Source organism: Thermobia domestica, chromosome 15 (assembly GCF_964235325.1).
Source record: "Thermobia domestica chromosome 15, izTheDome1.hap1.1, whole genome shotgun sequence".
Taxonomy (NCBI): domain Eukaryota; kingdom Metazoa; phylum Arthropoda; class Insecta; order Zygentoma; family Lepismatidae; genus Thermobia; species Thermobia domestica.
In genome coordinates this window covers 75,112,261-75,131,431 of record NC_137468.1, presented here as the reverse complement: position 1 = coordinate 75,131,431, position 19,171 = coordinate 75,112,261, and the positions used below count along the sequence as shown (strand labels likewise).

The window sequence follows — 19,171 nt, the reverse complement described above, 5'->3', positions numbered from 1 at the left end:
ATTGATATTTTTTTTAAAAAAAAATAAGAAAGTAAAAGAGTACAAATATAGAGTAAGATCAAATCTTTAGGTCACATGAATCTCCTCTGTTAAAACAATTATAATTTTATTAAGAAAGTGGACAAATGTCTGTCGAATTACTAAAATTGGACGGGGTCAGGACCGGGTGATTCCCCGGGACCTGCACCTCTAGTGCAGACAAAAATAAATAAATAAAGAGAGATATAATTTTGGGGTCGGTAAACGGGTTATCCGGTGAACCCCCTCAGTGGGTGCGTCCTTGGTGTGAATCAATTCCTCATCTCCCTATATATATATATATTTTTTTTTGTGTGGATTTGGTTTTTTGGAGTGCTTTCCTTGCGTGTTGTGAATTTTTCGTACATAATTTTCATTTAACTTTTGTGGATCTTGAAGCTTGCCGCTCGAGACAATGTTGTCCTATCGTTTTATAGTGCTTGATAATCCGTAAAACCACATGTAAAATTGTTAAATGAAATGTGCCATTCGAAAGTTTTGATTTTTTTTTTTTAAATATTTGGATATTTCTTTAATTTTCTTTAAGAGTATGGTGTTTGGTTTCACTTTCATTCTATTCGTTATATATTGTAAGATACAGAAGAAAACGTAATACCTAATACAACTACAGGAGGATTATTTTCCAGTCTTTAATATTCGGTATTAAAGGCCAATCAACTTTAAAAAATAAAATAAAATAAAATTATTATAAACGTTATTTTGAAAACATCTCATGTACGGATTTGAAAGTGCCTTACACATGATTTTAGAATGATGCATTTTCATTTATTTTGAAATAAATACATAAGCTATAAGAACTGCTATAAATAAGATAAATAAAATAAATCATATTTTTTCCCCTTTCTTTTTGAGTGATCGGTGGTCTTACGCAAAGCGTTAGTCTGATGTTTGATCTTACTTGCTTTGTTTTGCGCATACATTTGTGTTAAATTTGCTGCTCCCAGCCCAGACTAGTGCATGCGAGAAATGTTTACTTGACGTGCAATGTAAGAAAATGATTGCAATATTTTTTCCTTTTGATTGAGAACTTGCAAATAAGGCAAAGTAATTTTAACAAGTGAGCTATGGGTTAAATCGAAGATAATTAAGTGCAGCAAATCCACGCAAATACGGCGTGAGTTCAAGTATAGGCCTATCATAAACTGTGTTCCTACCGGTAAGTTAAATGTAAGAGTTATCATTTATTTGTAATTCCGAAACAGTCATAAGCCTAGTACAATTAGTAACTGCACAAAAGTAACTAAAGTATCGTTTTATTGATTAACTTTTGAAACATGAGATATATGTGTTTACTGAAGTATTTGATGTTATTCGAATTTCCTTAAATATTTATGTACAAAAAACTCTTTTAGTTGCAAATATGTGTATACTTATGTGAATAAGAAGAGCTATACAATCACCTATATTCAGATATGTCTATGAAACTTACTCTTGAGAGAGTTGGTTAGCATATTCTCCTATGATACACGTGATCGCAGGTTCGATTCCCGATAAATCATTTGCCAATGGTGCATAACTATAACTTCACGTTTTCAAAGTAATACCCCTAAACATTGAGGAGCTGTCAACGTGCTCAGATTTACGGTATGGATTAATGATTAGAAATTACACCACCTTCACGATTTAGATATAAATACAGCGTGCGGATATGTACCACAAAAACTAGTGAAAACATTACACCAACCTACGCTAGATGGCCAGTAAAACGCACGAATGCTATCAAGTCGGGCAGGGTGAAGCGGGTGGACTCGCTCGGACGTGCGTCCGAATGGAGCATGCGTATCAGCGACGTTGAATATACGCATAAGTAAGGATGGTGAAAATACCTGGTTTTTCGTAGTGATACGAGCTCCTGTAACACTTGTAATGGTTTGACTAGTGACTGCATTTGCACCAAAAAAATATAGCTTTTGTATGTTATTCAGAAATACTACGCTATCAGAATATAATATCTAGTACATTCCTTTTTCATATGCGCTTACGTATTTTTTAACTCTGCTGCGTGCTGAAATTTGTTCCTTATAAGCATTGAATTTTATCTGTACCTCCATTTTGCAAAATGCTGTATCCCAAAACTTGATCTGCACCCATTGTGGCATGGAGGTCAAAGCACAATGATTATAATTGCAAAATTACTGTGTTCTGTTTTTGTGTCATTAATTTCTTATATATTGCGAGCAGATTTATATTAATTTAAATTCCATTACTGGTGTACAGATAATATTTCGATAGAATAATAATAATGTCTACAAAAATAATTGCTAATATGTTTTAAATCTGTTGGCGATTTTTAACTTTAGGCCTATTCCATCACACAGGCAGGGCAGTCCGGTACATTGTCTTTGATTTTCCTCAAATTTGGATATATTGTTCTCGAAGCAAAATTAATAGATACATATTTTTTTCTTTTGACCAAAAAAAAAAAAAAAAAAAAAAAATAGCTGGACGGAGTTACAGGGGAGCAAAGTTTCGTCAAGGTCACACCCAATTTCTCTCTCGTGGCGCGTTCAAAATTGCAATATTTCAGGAGCTAAGAGGAATATTTCAGATATGTTTTCAGTTTCTGAAAGCTAGATCTGTCAATAATCTACTAGAAAATATAGATTGTTATTCTATGCGTGGTAACACTACCGAAACATCGAAAATGTGCGAAATGTAACTTTAACATTTTTTCAAAAACCCCATCTTCAAAGATTCTGAAATTTGATATCAAGAAGGAGGCATATGTAGAGTAACAAACCACTAAAGGATTTTAGAGGATTTTACCCATATTGAATTTTATTACACTTTGACTGTCCGTAGCATGTTCTCAAAAATGTACTGAAAGAACCTAAGTTTTATAGTTACTATTCTGCTAATTTTTTGTTTCTCTATTTCTCGGGCCACAATATTGTTTAGGGTCATTCCACGTCAGTTCATCCAGCCCATGTCACCCACTGACCCGGATTTTGATGATATTCAGTACACTTGGTCTACAACCACCAAAACTAACTTGTGCAAAAGTTAAGAGCTCTCCCTCAACCCATTCCCATGTTATGATCCATCGAAATTTAGACATGGCAAAATATTCTCGCGACAGGCGGAAATGGTGCATCAAGGTTTAAAATTGCACTAGTAACATGCTGATATGAATCCTTTGAGGCAACAGACCTACCCATTCTGATACAGAATTGTCTGTAGATTTCAAGTCTGTGGTCAGATTTGTCATAGTATGAACCTAAAGTGCATTTTTGTATTAAAAACTAGTAAAAAGTATGCTTGAAAAACGAGCCTCAACTAGAAGTACAAAAATGGTGCTATTTCAAAAAGTACCAAATTCACAGAAATATTCCTAAATATTGTTAAAGAGGATGAAATTTCCTATAAAATGAAATGAAGATAGTTTTGGGTATTTGAGTATGTACTACAGGGTGATCCAAAAGTGTGGAAACACGCAAATAATATCCAAACCGTTCAGAATTGGGGAAAAAGGAAAAAAGTGATGATAAAAGACTAGGGAGAAAATCTTTTTAGACATATGGCACCACTTCTGCCATCTTGAAATGGCGGGAACTTTTTGAAAATGGGAACCCTATCATGTGATACATCAAATAGGACTGAAATATTTCCAGGAATCACTGGTGAAATGTTTTTGGCTCTACGAGCAACCATTGCAAAGTTTTAACCGATTTTCTACACTTACCTGGAGATAATACTGCGGGCAGTGTCTAGCCTACTGACCAATGTTACATCAGTTGTTCAATGTGCCGTCCCTACTTAGCAATCGTTAAATGTATCCGCTGCTGCCAGTCATCCCTTACCCTGCTCAACATGTCCTCAGAAATGCTGGCACACGTGTCAATAATTCTGCGTTTAAGGTGGTTAATGTCCCTGATCTTGGTAGCATATACAACGGACATCACATAGCCCCACAGAAAAAAAAATCCAATGGAGTGAGGTCTGGGGAACGCGGTGGCCATTCCACGGGTCCTCGGCCGGCCTATCTATCTCTGTGGGAATTGCTCATCGAAATACTCACTAGCACATAATCTGAAATGTGGTGGTGATCCGTCATGTTGATAGAACAAAGGGAGAGAGGCATGAGATCCTCTAATTCGACGGATGGCAGGATCATCTTCTCAAGCATGTTACGGTAGGTAATTGCATTTTAATTGCCCTCGATGAATAATGGGCCCACCAGATGGGTACCCCACACAACACACCACACCATCACTTTGTCAGAACCAACGACCCGAGAATCGTTGTACCAGTGTGGATTGTCACTCCTATATTTGTGATTTTGCTTGTTCACGTCGCTCGAGACAAGAAAATTGGCCTCGTCCGAGAACAGCACGTCATATGCGACTCGAGGATTCTTTCTGATTTGTTCCGCGGCCCACTCACAGAATTTGATTCGGCGGTCTGGGTTATTCTCGATTAGATGTTGGAATAGCTGTATCTTGTATGGGTGCCTCTTATACACAGATACGATTCGCAGGATGGACGTACGGGATAACACCACATTCTTGAGCTAGGCGACAGTACTGCGGGTGGGACTTTTCGCGAATGATGCCAACACAGCAGTGGATGTCACTTCGTCCGTCGCTGTGCGAGGCCTGCCTGCTTTTGGCTACTTTACCACCGAACCGGTTTCGTTAAATTTTGCTATAACTTTCCACACTGCACTATGGGAAATGGGCTCCCGTTCTGGATGCCGAGCGTTGAAATCATCTGCGATCTGTCTGCTGCTGCGCTCTCGTGAGATCAACACAATCTGTATTCGCTCTCCCTATGTTAGTGCCATTCCGTGTTACGCCACCTCAAACAAAAGAAAATCTGTTAAAACTTTGCAATGGTTGGTCGTAGAGCCAAAACCATTTCACCAGTGGATTCCTGGAAATATTTCAGTCCTATTTGATGTATCACATGATAGGGTTCCCATTTTCAAAAAGTTCCCGCCATTTCAAGATGGCAGAAGTGGTGCCATATGTCTAAAAAGATTTTCTCCCTAGTCTTTTATTATCACTTTTTTCCTTTTTCCCCAATTCTGAACGGTTTGGATTTTATTTGCGTGTTTCAACACTTTTGGATCACCCTGTAGTACATACTCAAATACCCAAAACTATCTTCATTTCATTTTATAGGAAATTTCATCCTCTTTAACAATATTTAGGAATATTTCTGTGAATTTGGCACTTTTTGAAATAGCACCATTTTTGTACTTCTAGTTGAGGCTCGTTTTTCAAGCATACTTTTTACTAGTTTTTAATACAAAAATGCACTTTAGGTTCATACTATGACAAATCTGACCACAGATTTGAAATCTACAGACAATTCTGTATCAGAATGGGTAGGTCTGTTGCCTCAAAGGATTCATATCAGCATGTTACTAGTGCAATTTTAAACCTTGATGCACCATTTCCAGCTGTCGCGAGTAGAATATTTTGCCTACCATCTCTAAATTTTGATGGATCATAACATGGGAATGGGTTGAGGGAGAGCTCTTAACTTTTGCACAAGTTAGTTTTGATGGTTGTATACCAAGTGTACGAAATATCATTGAAATCTGAGTCAGTGGGTGACATTTCGGTTTTTCGCTGGATGAACTGACGTGGAATGACGCTTAAACCAGAGGATGTTGGACCATTGTAGCACTTGGGTGTAAAAATTTTACATCTGAAAAGGAAATTTGCAAGCTCACTGCGGTTTCGGACAGGTAGTCATTGCAGACAGAGTAAAGCAGTGAATAATGGTTAGTTTGTTTTCTGGTGACAAAATTAGGTGTGCAGATTACCTACAAAGGTATAAAAAAGTTCAATATCAGGAAAAAGGAAGTGGTTCACCCTTTGTTAAAGTCGGTGTTTTAGCTGCACGTTTAGAACAGCAGTACGAAAATGTGCCAGGAACTTTTTTTTTCTATCTTCAAAATTGCCATACTGAACATATAAAGAACCTTAAAAGAAGCTGCATATCCTCAGCAACATGAAGTGTTCTCTGAGGCTGATGAACTCCGTGGTGAGATTACTGAAGAGGAGTTTGTGAACAGTGAAGCTGTGAACTAAACGAATGTTCAGAACTGTTTAATGTCTCTCCTGTTAAAACAATCAAACAATGTGAAAGTTCATCAGCAAAGACAGTATTGCTAAGAAAGCGGAAAGAAATACAGAAGGAAGCTGAAGAACATTTCAGTGGAAAGTTAGTAAAAATTTATAATGTTCCTGATGCAGCACTACTAACAGATTCATCGCCTGATAACAGTGGTTGTAGGTAGTGCGAACAATTTTCGAGCAACATAGGGGCAGCTCTTACAAGTATTAAGTGTTATAATGACAAGGTGAAACTTCTGACTCTCTTGCCTGGAACTATGTCAAGGAAAGAAATACTGACAACCTTTTATGCTGTAACAAAACATATGGCTGATAAAGCAAGAAGTACTGAGAAAGAAAAGGGCGTACATGGTGAAGCAGATCCCTATTTAGGCCATCCACTTAGTCCAGAGGTTGTTAGATGTGCTTTGGCTTTCTACCTTGAAGATGAGTTGAATTGTTCAAGGCAAACTGCCAACAAGAATACCAAAACTGTGACTGCAAATAACGAGAAAGTTGTCAAACTTAAGCGTTATTTAACAAGAAGCATAGCGAAGTATAAACATACTAAACTTGGAAGAACTTCATTCTATGCCGTACGCCCTTCATGGGTGATACCTCATCCTCAAACAACAGCTGTCTCTGCATCTACTATGAAAACTTTCAGTTATGTGACACTGCATTAAAGCATGCCAGGCATGATATTATTAGTGCGGAAGACCTGAAGATATTAGTATTTGCACTTGTTTTATATGATACCAACAATCAGAGTTCCCTCTTTTAAGAGTGCGCTCAATGTCCTGGGGAAGCAGGCATTAAATGTGAGGCTAATTGAACTTGAAGACACTATGGATGAAGAAATCGCTTGTGCACTGTGGAGGAGAATGACCTAATCAAGAAAACCATTTCACGAGAGCATTTTATTGATTTGTTGGCTTACTGGACCTTAAAAGCTATTATCCATTTGGAAATTAAGGATATTCAGTGGCAAGGCATTCAAGAAGAAAAAAATCTAGTTAAAAATTCCACTAACCACCTCTTTCTTCATTGTGATTTTGCAGAGAATTGGACAGCTATATTGGCGAATGAAATCCAGACATACTACTGGCAAAATCCACAAGTTCAGCGTGCTACTTCAATGGTAAAACTAGAAGTTTCGGTATGGTGTCAGATGATCGCTCACACGACTCTGCCATACTCTTCTTGGGATCACAAATATAACAGAAATTATGAAAGAAATAGGCTAGATTGACAGAATCACCATCTTGAACGATGGTGCGACATCACACTTCAAAAACAGTATCAATTGTTTGAACTTACCAAGAATTCAGTAGGCAAAAAATGGATTTTCACTGCAACTGGTCACAGAAAGGGACCATGTGATGGTGTGGGAGGTGCTCTGAAGCATATTGCAACGAGTCACAACTTGTTTCGTGGCAGTATAGAAGTTACCAAGAATGCATCTGACTTTGGTGGTGCAGTTCAAAAATGTACCTCTTCCGTCACTCTAAAAATCTTATGAACAACAAGAATAGCAGAATTTCGTCAAGCGAAGTTACAGAATGGCAGTGTGTTCCTGCAGCCAGGGGTATACAGAAAAGCCATGTATGGTCTTTCACTGCTTACAGTGATGAGACTTCGATATCCCGAACATTCAAGCATCCCCCAAATGTGATTAGTCTGAGTAAGGCAATGCAAACTGATAATCACATTCGTGAAATACCCTTAAAAATTAGTGCTATCAACAGAGGGACATTTATTGCTTGTGTGTACGATAACAATTAGGTGGCGGAAGTGTGTACGGAGTTAGACAAAGTGACTGTTAACTTTTTGTTGCCTCATGATCCCTCCAAGGGCTACAAGTTTCCTAATGAAAACATACAAAAAGAACACTCTTGTTCTGTGTCATTGATGAATGTTTTGGAAATTGTAAGTCAACCATGCCAACAGGTTCCTCCGGACGCCTACACACTATCTGTAGGGAAAACACTGAAGATGTGGAAATGATTTTTCTCTCTTCGAAATGATTCATAAACTTAGCTTCCAACCTGTTTTCTTACCAGTTTACAGTGTTTTTCTGTAGAAATGTTACTTAATTTAGTGAAATATTAAAGAAAAAAAGTCAAAATGTAATTAAATTAAAAGTATGTAAAATCCTGCAAAACCTGTTGGTGATTTGTAACTCTATGTATGCCTCTTTCTTGATACCAAATTTCAGAATTTTTGAAGATGGGTTTTTTTGAGAAAAATGTCGATAAGGTTAAATTTCGCGAATTTTCAATTTTTTGCTAGCCTGAAACCTCTTACATACAGAAGAACAATCTATAATGCAATAGATTATTGCCATTTCTAGCTTTCAGAAACTGAGAATAGATCTGAAGTATTCATCTTGGTTCCTGAAATATTCCGATTTAACGTAATTTTGAGCGCGCCGCAGGGAAAATTAGGTGTGACCTTGACAAAACTTTGCCCCCTGTAACTCCGCCCACAATTTTTTTTGGGGGGAGCATAAGAAAAAAATATAGGTCTCTTCAATTTGCTTCTAGAACAACATAACCGAATTTGAGAAAAATCGGAGACGTTAAACCGGCTAATTCTCCCTGTGTTGCCTGAATTGAAATGAACATAGCTTTTAGTGGATTTGCTTACGGGAGAAAATTTGTTTCGTAGCCCAACAAGAAATGTCTGAGTCTGTGAAATGGAGGCGGGAGAGCACAAACGGAGCCACTGACCTTAAATTAAAGTGCAGAGATTAAAATATGGCACTTGCATTAGAGTACAATCATACTGGGACGTCATAAAGTGCTTTAGTTACTGCAGAGAATTATTGTATGTTTGATAAATCTCTAATGCACGGTCAAATATATATTAATGTAACAGAGAAGCACTACCGAACTTCGCATACAAGTGGATTGCACGAGTGCTGCGCCGTACATAATATGTTACAGTCTGCTTGCTTTTTTTCGGCGCGGTGAAAGGCTATATTTTTGAAAAAAAGAATTATGCATATGTGAGGGACGGTTCTAGAACGCTGGTCCGCACACATAGCTGAAAGTGGGTTAGTAGCCAGAGGGCAATTGCATGAAAAGTGAAACCAAAATGGAAAGTTGTAGAAGTCTGTTAAAGAAGTTAAGTGATACCCAGAATTGAAGATGAATACGCCTATTTTATCACTGCAAGTAGCGTATAATTCAGAAAGACAAGGTACTGATGTAACGTGACTTCAGTGATAGGAAAGGGGAATTAGAAAAAAATAGCAATGCTACATACAGTATTTTTCTATTTGTGTCTTTAAATGAATTAAAGTATTTTACTGCGTTGCAACATATAAATCAATGTAAGATAAACCTATGACCAGGGCTTGAAAAATCTCTGCTCGCCAGTGGCGAGCAAAGTCCGATCAATCAAAAACGTGAATTCGAGAATAAATGTCACTCTTCTTTTTTTACTTGTCAGAGACATGTCAATAAACAAAATAAAAAAATGTATTGATATGTTTATTATCCCACAAAATGATTTTAGTTTTTATTTGTATAAACACTGTGACTGCAAAATGGTCTGGCTAGTCGAGTTTTTCGCTGGTGAGTACTTGCAACAGGGTTGGCAAAAACCATGGTTTTTATTGAAAAAAAAAAACAAAAAAAACAGGTTTTTGGGTTTAAACCAGGTTTTTTTGGTTTAAATAATTTACTCTATGTATTTATATTAGATATGGACAGAAATGAGTTTGTTTCGCCTTGCTGTTATTATGCAACAACAAGGTTATGCTGGAAGGGGTCGTATAAGCTTAAAGCGGAATCCAAACCGCTTCTCGGCTTCATCCAAGAAAAATTGTCCTTTTCGACACGAAACCGGGATTAATTGGTGACAAATGCGATTGCCGACTCACTCACGAAGGACTCCTGATAAAAATATGCTGTACTGATCTTTACATTGGCCTACTTGTTAATATAATTGTCAAGAGTAATATCAGAAGCACAAAATGATAAACAGTTACACAAGTAAAAACATTATATAATTATATATAAATCGGGAAACTCCCGCCTTAGCCATTGGGAAAATCCTGTTATTACTTTAAATGTATTTGTATGTAAAATTTTAAGGTCAACGTATCATAATCACTACGCTAAAACTGAGGTATTAAATTACAAATTTGGTATGTAGATATCATTCAATAAAATTAAAACAAAGTCAAATTCAAGCTGATGTTGGAAGCTGCGTGGGCAGTTGATAAATTCTGCCAATTTCTATCAATATATTTAAGCAACCTTGGCTTCTTTATAAAACAACAGGCATTCAGGCAAGTAGAAATATATAATTTGGTTTCGTTTCGTTTCGTATGTTTAGGCTTAACATCCTTTTGAAATACCAGGGTTATCACGGAGAAGACTTTCGCTTAAAGGGACACCTCGAATCGCTACTTGGTTTACACTTGAAAGATGGGTTGAAGTTCGACCGAGAATTGAACACGGGACACCTTGATTAAAAAGTGAAAAGTACATAAACGTAATCAGATGGTTTCATATGTAGGGACGTCACCATGAAGTTCACACGATTTAAAGCTTTTTTTTTTTTTTTTTTGTTTGTTTGTTTAAACCAGTTGTTTTTTGTTTTTGAAAAAACCAGCTGGTTTAAACCAGCCAGCCTTGACTTGCAAGCAAGATTTTTCAAGCCCTGCGTATGACAAACATTTTTATTTGTAAATGTTAATTCGTTGAATTGAAAAAATAAGTTACGTGAAAGTAGGAAAGGAATGTTACGTCCGTAACAGATGTAATGCAAAGGTTTTCATTGATGCTTTCCACTGTAACGTGGAGTTGTGAAATAAGTGATGCTCTTTGTTTTCTTAAAACAACCTTCACGCAGCTTCTAATGACTTGCAGCTGTTGTAGAATTTATCGGAACTCCGTTACAGACGTAACACTCCTTCGAGCGAAAGTTGATTTATTGTAGTTCATATGCAGTAGTGTTGAATGTTGAACATTAAAATCTTTGGTCAAGCAATAATGCATTTGAATAATTCAAGAAGGCCCTGTTGAGATGTCTTACAAATGTTGGAGAGCAAATTGCCAAATTTTCTAATTCATTGCTTTGTACAGAAGAAGCAAATTAGTTATTTTGAAAGAGCCAAGTCTGATTTGGTATCAGAAGAACGGTGTATTTTACAAGTTGACTTAAGTAAAAATTCTAGCATAGTTTACCAGGATGAAGTACAAAGTGCACACTGGTCCAATGACCAAATAACTATTTACACTGCAGTAGCACACACGCAATCTGTAATACTTTCATATGCCATCTTATCAGATTACATGCAACATGATAAATTAGTTGTTCATGCATTCAATCAAAAGTTGTTTGAAGACTTGAAAAGTAAGGATCCTAAACTGAGAATAATAGAGTTTTTTTCAGATGGTGCAACATTTCAAACAACGCTTTACTTTCGCCAGCATTACTTTTAGTGCAATAGACTGTGATATCCTCTTTAACCGGCATTTTTTTCTGCACATCACATGGAAAAGATGCGGTTGACGGTGTTGGAGGGATGCTAAAACACCCATGTGTGGCAACGTGTAAAGGCAAAACAAGCTCATGTACATGACTGTACTTTTTTCTTGAATGTGCTCAATCTATAACCCAAAAAGTGATTTTAATACGTGAACTTCAAACAAAATTACACAATATGCTAGTTTGGCAAAACGCTGGGATGCAATCCGAGGTATTCCTAATTTGAATCAGATACACTGTGTACGTGCTGTCGACAAATATGTGGTGGAAGTTGAATTGTTCTCAGAAGAGGACGGAACATTGTTTCCTTTCAAAGATTATGGACTACCTAGTGAATAGAAAGGTTCAGCTAATGTTGTGACACAAATGAACAATGCCACATGAATTTCCTTTGGTCAGTGGGTTATTGTCGACATTGAATCAGAAAGGGGGCATCTGCACAAATTTGAAGGACAAGTAGTAGGTGAAACTGATAAAGATATTCTCATAAAGTATGTAAAGCAGGCAGGTAAGAATTTTGTGTGGCAGAACATGATGATATCAGTGAAATAGATGTCTCACAAGTAGTGTGTATTTTACAGGAGCCTGATGTGGATAACAGAGAAAGACTAACTTTCAAAGAAAGGAACAGGGTTTCTGAATTAAGATGATTTCTTGTATAATTATTTCTTAACTTACTCTACTTGACAACATTATGTATACTGTACATTGATATAATAGATTTCAGAACGGTTACGTCTGTAATACTAAAATGTTACGTCCGAGTAACCAGGTTGATTTCTTTCTTTATTACGTCTCAATGGATGGGGACTAGTGTTCCAGAACCCTGCCCGTATGTGAAGAGTAGAAGAACAGACTGTTTCAAGAAGCTTTCCAAACGTTGGAAATAATGTTCACTGTTTAAACCAGGTGTTAAATAAATAAATAAAGAGGTTTAAACCAGGATAAATAAATTGAAGAGTAAAAGTCCTAGATTTCGTGCAGGGTGGATTGATTTAAATCAAATTCCGAAATAAATTAATTTAAAGTCACAAAAAGTAAAATACCGTTTCTGTTCTGTTATTTTGATTATGGAAGATAATAATCATAATACAATAAGACAAGAAGACTCCCTCTAGAAGTGCCTCCCGCAAAAAAATTTGAAAGGGCCCCCTCTACATTTAATTCTCCCCTGTGTCATTGAACACCTTAAATAGCCTTTGATCCTCTTTAAGATTGAGAATGATCTTTCAGCGGAAGCCACAATCACGGCCACAGTCACCGATAAAACAAGAGTAGTCAAAACTTGCGGATAACTTGGGGCAATAGTATTAAACTCGACGTATAGTAATACCGCCAATTCAAGAACAGTGTTAATCTTTGAAGTATGTTTCTTAAGTCCAGTGCCAAGGGAAATCAGTTTCACTGGTAGCGACGGGCCAATGTCTTGCTGGCACTTCTTTTGTAGTTTTTCAGCCATGACTAAAATTTCTTCGTCTGAAAGGTTCACAATCACTTTCTGGAATATGAATATTCATCAGGCATTGTCTGTAACGATGTGAAACTGTTTTCTGTTTCATTTTACGTGATATCTAGAAGTCTGTTGTAAACATTAACCCTGAAGCAAGCCTCTGTGCTCGGAAACGGATCTTCTACCAGTTCATCGAAGTTTTTTTTTTTTTTTTTTTTTTTAATTAATTGTATTTCCTGTGAACACAGGGTTGACTATTCACTGACATCTCATTCTCCTGTCAATGATGACAGAATATCCCATCTATTTATACTTTGGCCAAAAAGTGTATACAAGTTCTGGAGCGTTGTGAAGTAACTGGTAGCTTTTTTAACACTTTTGACGACATCATTAATGACAAGGTTTAGGTTATGTAACGTGCAGTGAATATATATATTGCTCGTTCCTCATCTTTTTCTCCTCTTAGCTGCTCCACTTGTTTTACTTAGCTCCATGTTAACGGGATAAAAAGCACAATGGACAATTCACCAAACTGAGTTAACTAGAGGTCTGCACGGGCTCGGGCCGTAAATTTTTAAATATACGACCATATTTTTCGGGCCTAACTTTGTAAATATACTATACAACGATATTTATTGACCTGATCTTTCTGGAGAACTTTTAAAGCACGACTGCAAAATTTAACCTCTAATTACTGTAAATAAAGATATAATTTTGCGTTAATTATTAATTTTCTGCAGTTCGGGCTCATTTGATTATCACACGAGCTCGGGCCGGGATTGGGGCTAAATGCTAAAATATATTTCGGACTCTGGTCGGGCTTCATAGTATAAATTCACGGGCCGGGCCGGATCCGGGCTAAAAATTCCGGCCTGTGTAGACCTTTAGAGTTAACTGACCAGAGCGCTACTGAACGAATTGCATCCGCCCATTTCAATAGTGTTGCAACTTTTGCAAGAGGCACAATGTGTGGATAAGCTTATTTTTAAATCCCTCGAAAGTAAAAGACATCTAGTGCGTCGTTGTCAGTCCTGGTAGCTCATTACTTGGTTCAAATAATTAAACTATTTTGTAAATATCATTCAAGTGTTTTAAAACTTAGTATTTCCATGCAAGACGCAGCCGCACCGCAGGGTCTTGCGCGGTTTATAGATCCGGCACTGTCGACGACGTCTCACTTTCTTCAGTACGAATTCTTTTAAGATATTTATGTAGCTAGCTACGGTCAAGATGATCATTTTTGGAATCCCATAAGTGGAACTTACAAGATTATATTGTTAGTACGTACATCCGTTACTGTACTGATAACTTGAACGAAAGGGAATTAGTGAATTCTTTTCTCGAAATAGATAGCTAGAGCGGTTATGTTGGCCGAGTTCGTTAATGAAGTTAATCCGTTAACATCTTAAGGGGTAACGGCGACTTTAACCTTGGCTCTCTATACCCTAAATCTCATGTATAAAAAAGACCTCAATTCCTTTTTTGTTTTGCAATAGATAGCTAGAGGAATTATCTCGGCTGAATTCGTTAATGGAGTCAATCTGTTAACATCTTAAGGGGTAACGGTGACTTAACTCGTCCATTACTCCACACAATAACTTTTGAATTTTGTTTCTTGGTAGTAGCGATTACCTCTAAGGAGTCTGTGAGTTGAGTTCGTCAATCCGTACATCCCTACGGTGACGTTAACAGTAGCTATCCATATCCCATTTTCCACTATTGAAATAAAGGTGGTAGAAGTTAGACCTCTCTCTCTGTTAAATGGCAGCAAACTTTCTTCAGTGGTTAACACTTAAGCACATGCGCTAGCGGAGATTCACCGCATTTGAAGAAAGAAAAAAAAAAAGAGATTGCTTTACAATAGCTTTATGCTTGTAGCTAAAGCGTTTTACATGTTCCTAATTTGTTTCCTTCTGTATGTAAATGGCATGCTGTTTTCTGTAAACTTTCGTTGCGGAAAGACAACGTTCTGCGTTCACCGCGTGTGCGTGCGTTTCTATTTTTGATGATTGTACTATACTCGTTTTACTTACATCTGTGATCAGAATGGAGTATGAAGAAGAGCAGAGACGATTTTTAAAACTGTTTAACTCAATAAGAGAAGATGAAGTTGAAGGTGAAGATGAAGAAGTAAGCTGAACCACCACAACCATTGTTTCTTATGTCAGATCGTGAAAGTGATGCGGATTCCGTGTTTAGGGATATGGATGAAACTACAAATACTGTATATTAGTTTTCCAAATGTGTTTACATTGAAATGTTTCATGATTTTCATCTAGTATAATCTACTTTTGCATATGTAGTTTCAAGTGAAAATAAAGACAGCTTTTGGAAAACAGTATTAAAGGTTACAAGGAGAATAAATTTCTAAAGTGCGGCCAATCCCTGCCACCGCGTGTGCTTACGTTTTAAAAATTTTAGCTTTTTTTTTCAGTTTCAACATATTTGCAGAATATTCTTTTGGCGCTCGCACAAAAGCAATTACGAAACTTTGTTGATGTTTCTAACAAATAAATACATAGGTTATATTGTAGTAAGAATTTCTAAATAAAATACCTTTAAAGTAGAAATCTATGGGTGAATCCCCGCACCGCGTGTGGTTACGGCAAAAAATAGACGCGTGTGCTTGAATGTTAAGATCTACCGGACGAAATTCAAACTTCAAGTGCGTGACCGTTTTGATTGTCTATCAGAGTTTTACCACTGTTGGGTGCTTTGCTGAGTACATACCTTTTTAATATTTGATATGTATCCTATAGTGCGCCAAGTAATGGTAATCAACTTAGTTTTCTATTTTTCATATAAATCCATTTTAATAATAATGTAACTTGCATGATTGTATTAATGACGTATTGTACTTTATAGGAAAAGAAGAATTAACATCAACAGCTTGTGTTTCTTGAAATACGTAGTTGACACTTTAATCCGGCAGAATGACCAGACCATTACCTGCGGGGGCAAGTGACCCACTAACTCAAATGAATAAGTATAGGTCTTTTGTAACTATGTTAGGTGACCCCGGAGCAAAGGATGAGAACAAGCTCAAAGCGGCTCAAGAACTAAGTGAAAACTTTGAGGTAAGTTTATTTTTCTTGTAGAAAGCTAAAGAATAATGATAAATGAAAACTATATTTATTAAAAGAAATAATAATACCTATATCCAGGCCCGTGTTTAGGTATTCTATGCTTGAGCACAGACGGCAGAATTTAGGAGAGGCAAAATTTTGGATTCTTTAAAGATTCACAATAAGGTAATATTTAAAATTAGCAACTCACAGAGACCCACGCAAGCGCGAGAAAATATGTTAATGTGTTTAATTCGCTCTAATTACAGTAGTGATTAATTAGCTAGCTTATCTGATTATTTGTAAAAAGTCATCCTCTCCCACTCCCACCCCAAGGAGTGAGAATGAACTTGTACATCATGAAAACTTATACCGTTAAACTCAGCAACCTCAAAAACTATGAATTCAACACTAATTTCTGTCGTTTTCTATTAATTTTAGTACCTCACCCCATCTCTGGAGAGTGGAGTATGACCTCGAAGTTGAATTGTATTAGAACTGTAACTATTCGTCTCAGTGACCCCAAAAACTATGAAGTAAACTCTAATATTGGTCGTTTTCGATTATTTTTAAAATGCCCCCATGTTATTCTTATTGGGACTTTGCACTCCCATATCTCAGCTTAGGGACCTGGAACAGGTCATTTGGATCATTTCTCTGGGAGCTTTAAAACATTAAAATTTTATGTTTCTATCTATTATGGTTCTCGAGTTGAAAAGCGCTACAGACAGACATACGGACAAGACAGCTTATTGTATTATTAATATAGATGCTATTAAACCATTACTGATGGTGAATAATGTAAACAATTATTTTTCTTATCAGTTATCACCAATAATTATTGGTGTCTCACAGTGACGTTCACCAATGGATGTCAGCCAATCCCAGCTTCAAAATCACACCCTCATTCGATCTTTAGTAGGCTACTCTCCTCTCTCCCTCTGTGGACTTGGATGTCGCTTCCCTTCCTGTAAGTCAGTGTTGGTCACATCAATCCCATATTTTAATTCCGAATTTTACTATTACAATGATAAGAATAAATATTTAAGAAATTCAATCATAATTCAAGTGAAATTATGAAATATAAAAATGACATAACGATTGATTAAGAACTAATAGGATGCAGGATGCATTTTCTCCGACATTTAAGTAAAACATACATGAATAAATTACATGCCAGTGTTGGCAGCATGTGTCCCCAATGGATGAGAGTTAAGCTCGTTGCCCCTTGTAATCAAGGGCTTCCCGTTGGGGACACAAGTTGTTCGGATCCCTAGTTAAACTGTAGGTCCCATCCTTAGTACGTCATCGTCATCACAAAGAAGGCAATGTCACAAACTACCATGGGTCCACCTTGCCCAAGGACCTTCGGGTCAAACAGCTACCTTCGGGCAGATCGCCACATTATAATCATCATTGAGAGAAATAGGCCAGGGCCGCGGTGGCTCAGTGGTAGAGCGTTCACCTCTGGTGCTTGGGGTTCCGGGTTCGATCCCAGTCCCCGCCAAGTGAACTTTGTGGTGGACAAACACCGTGTGGGTTTCTCGGGGTTCTCCCGTTTCCTCCCACTTTGTTCATTCCACCATTTCATTCATTACTCATCATCACCGTCTCCTTTAGCCTAACCGGCATAACCGTGGGACGTAAAACTCAAAGATTTCATTTCAAAGAAATAGGCCATTTAAAATTATGCTGTAACTTTTGTAATTTGTAATACCTAAACTACTACTAATTCAGAGCTGGTATGTTTACAAAATCACAGCTTGTTTCCTTGTTTGAGACAAGTTTGTGTGTATGGGGGGAAAGGGGGCAAATTATTGAGAGCACAGGGTGCACTGTATATAAATACGGTCCTGCCTCTATCTATAGTGTACATGTTTAATACTGAAGATTTAAAAAAAAAATAAAAAAAACCCTACCTTGTATACCATGACTTTTCAAAACTTTTTCATTAGTCAGGATCATCAGCTACGTTACTGGGCTATTAACATACGTGTAGAGTTTTCATTTCTGTGTTGTTCCTTTCCGTAACATGGCCTCTTTAAAAATATGTAGTGCTCAACGTGAAGATTTGATTTGATTTTTAGTTTGGTGTCCCCTTGAGCAACGAGACCATATGAGACGTGGACCTACAACTTAACATGGAATCCGAACGACTTGAGCTTCCGCCGGGAATCTGACCCAGGTCTCCCACGCCAAAGGCGCGTACGTTAACGGCTTAGCCAATAGGGAACTCGACCGTGAAGATTGGGTAGTCTTTTCCAGTTTAGGGAAAAGAACATCACAGAAAGGAAGAGATCCACATGTATGTTAATAGCCTAGCGGCGTAATTGATGACAGTGAATAACTTTCTTGGCCGTCCACTACTAGGAACATCTTAGACATTGAAATTTCAGAACGAAAGTGATTGGACTCTCTCTTTTCTGCTTTTCATAACGTCTTCTGCCTATTAACAGCAGAACTTTCTTCACGGGCCTGCGCAGCATTTGCGCCTTATCGGAATATAATTGTAAACTATAGCGTAGTTTTGCGGAAACTTTATTCCTATTCTCGGCGCCAATACCTTACGTTTGATTATAAGAATTACAACAATTTTCACACATATACTAACTTCAACTATCAGCTGTCAAATGACGTTAAGCCTGAGACGCTGCGACTCATATACCCTGAGATATGAGACACTAACGCCATCTCGTGCGAGAAAGGCTCAATACTTTTTAGATTACCTGATATCCATACTCAGCAGTTTGAACACGCGACAGACAGATTTTCTGATCGCCAGCCTGATTAATGTCTTAAACCTTTCTAACTATACCAACCGAGAGCAGTGACTACTATCAAAGTTATAACCTTAATCCATAAATACAGTCTTTAGTCTAATGTTGGAATGTCCATGGCTCAAAATAACGAAGATTTTTGTAGTAGAGCATATAATTAGACGTTATAAGAATATGTCCTTGAATTTTAAGGTTGTCCACCATGATATTCTTAACGATCTAAAAAGAAAACAGTATTTCATAATGAATAACCGGCAAAATATAAGTTAT

The 19,171-nt window shown here is 37.2% G+C and overlaps 1 protein-coding gene across 4 annotated transcripts in view; it reads left to right on the top strand.

Moving 5' to 3' along the window:
* The first annotated feature begins 937 nt into the window (after nucleotides 1-937).
* Nucleotides 938-19,171, top strand: part of Nipped-A (Transcription-associated protein Nipped-A) — a 207,852-nt gene continuing 189,618 nt past the window's right edge. For 3 of the 4 annotated variants that reach the window (XM_081739844.1, XM_081739845.1, XM_081739843.1), the window contains exons 1-2: nucleotides 939-1,195; nucleotides 15,925-16,136. In XM_081739844.1, coding sequence (XP_081595970.1) covers nucleotides 15,993-16,136 — 144 coding nt within the window. In that variant the 5' untranslated portion in view covers nucleotides 939-1,195; nucleotides 15,925-15,992. Of the gene's footprint in view, nucleotides 1,196-15,924; nucleotides 16,137-19,171 lie in introns of all 4 variants that reach the window. The other variant, XM_081739846.1, reaches the window with a different exon arrangement.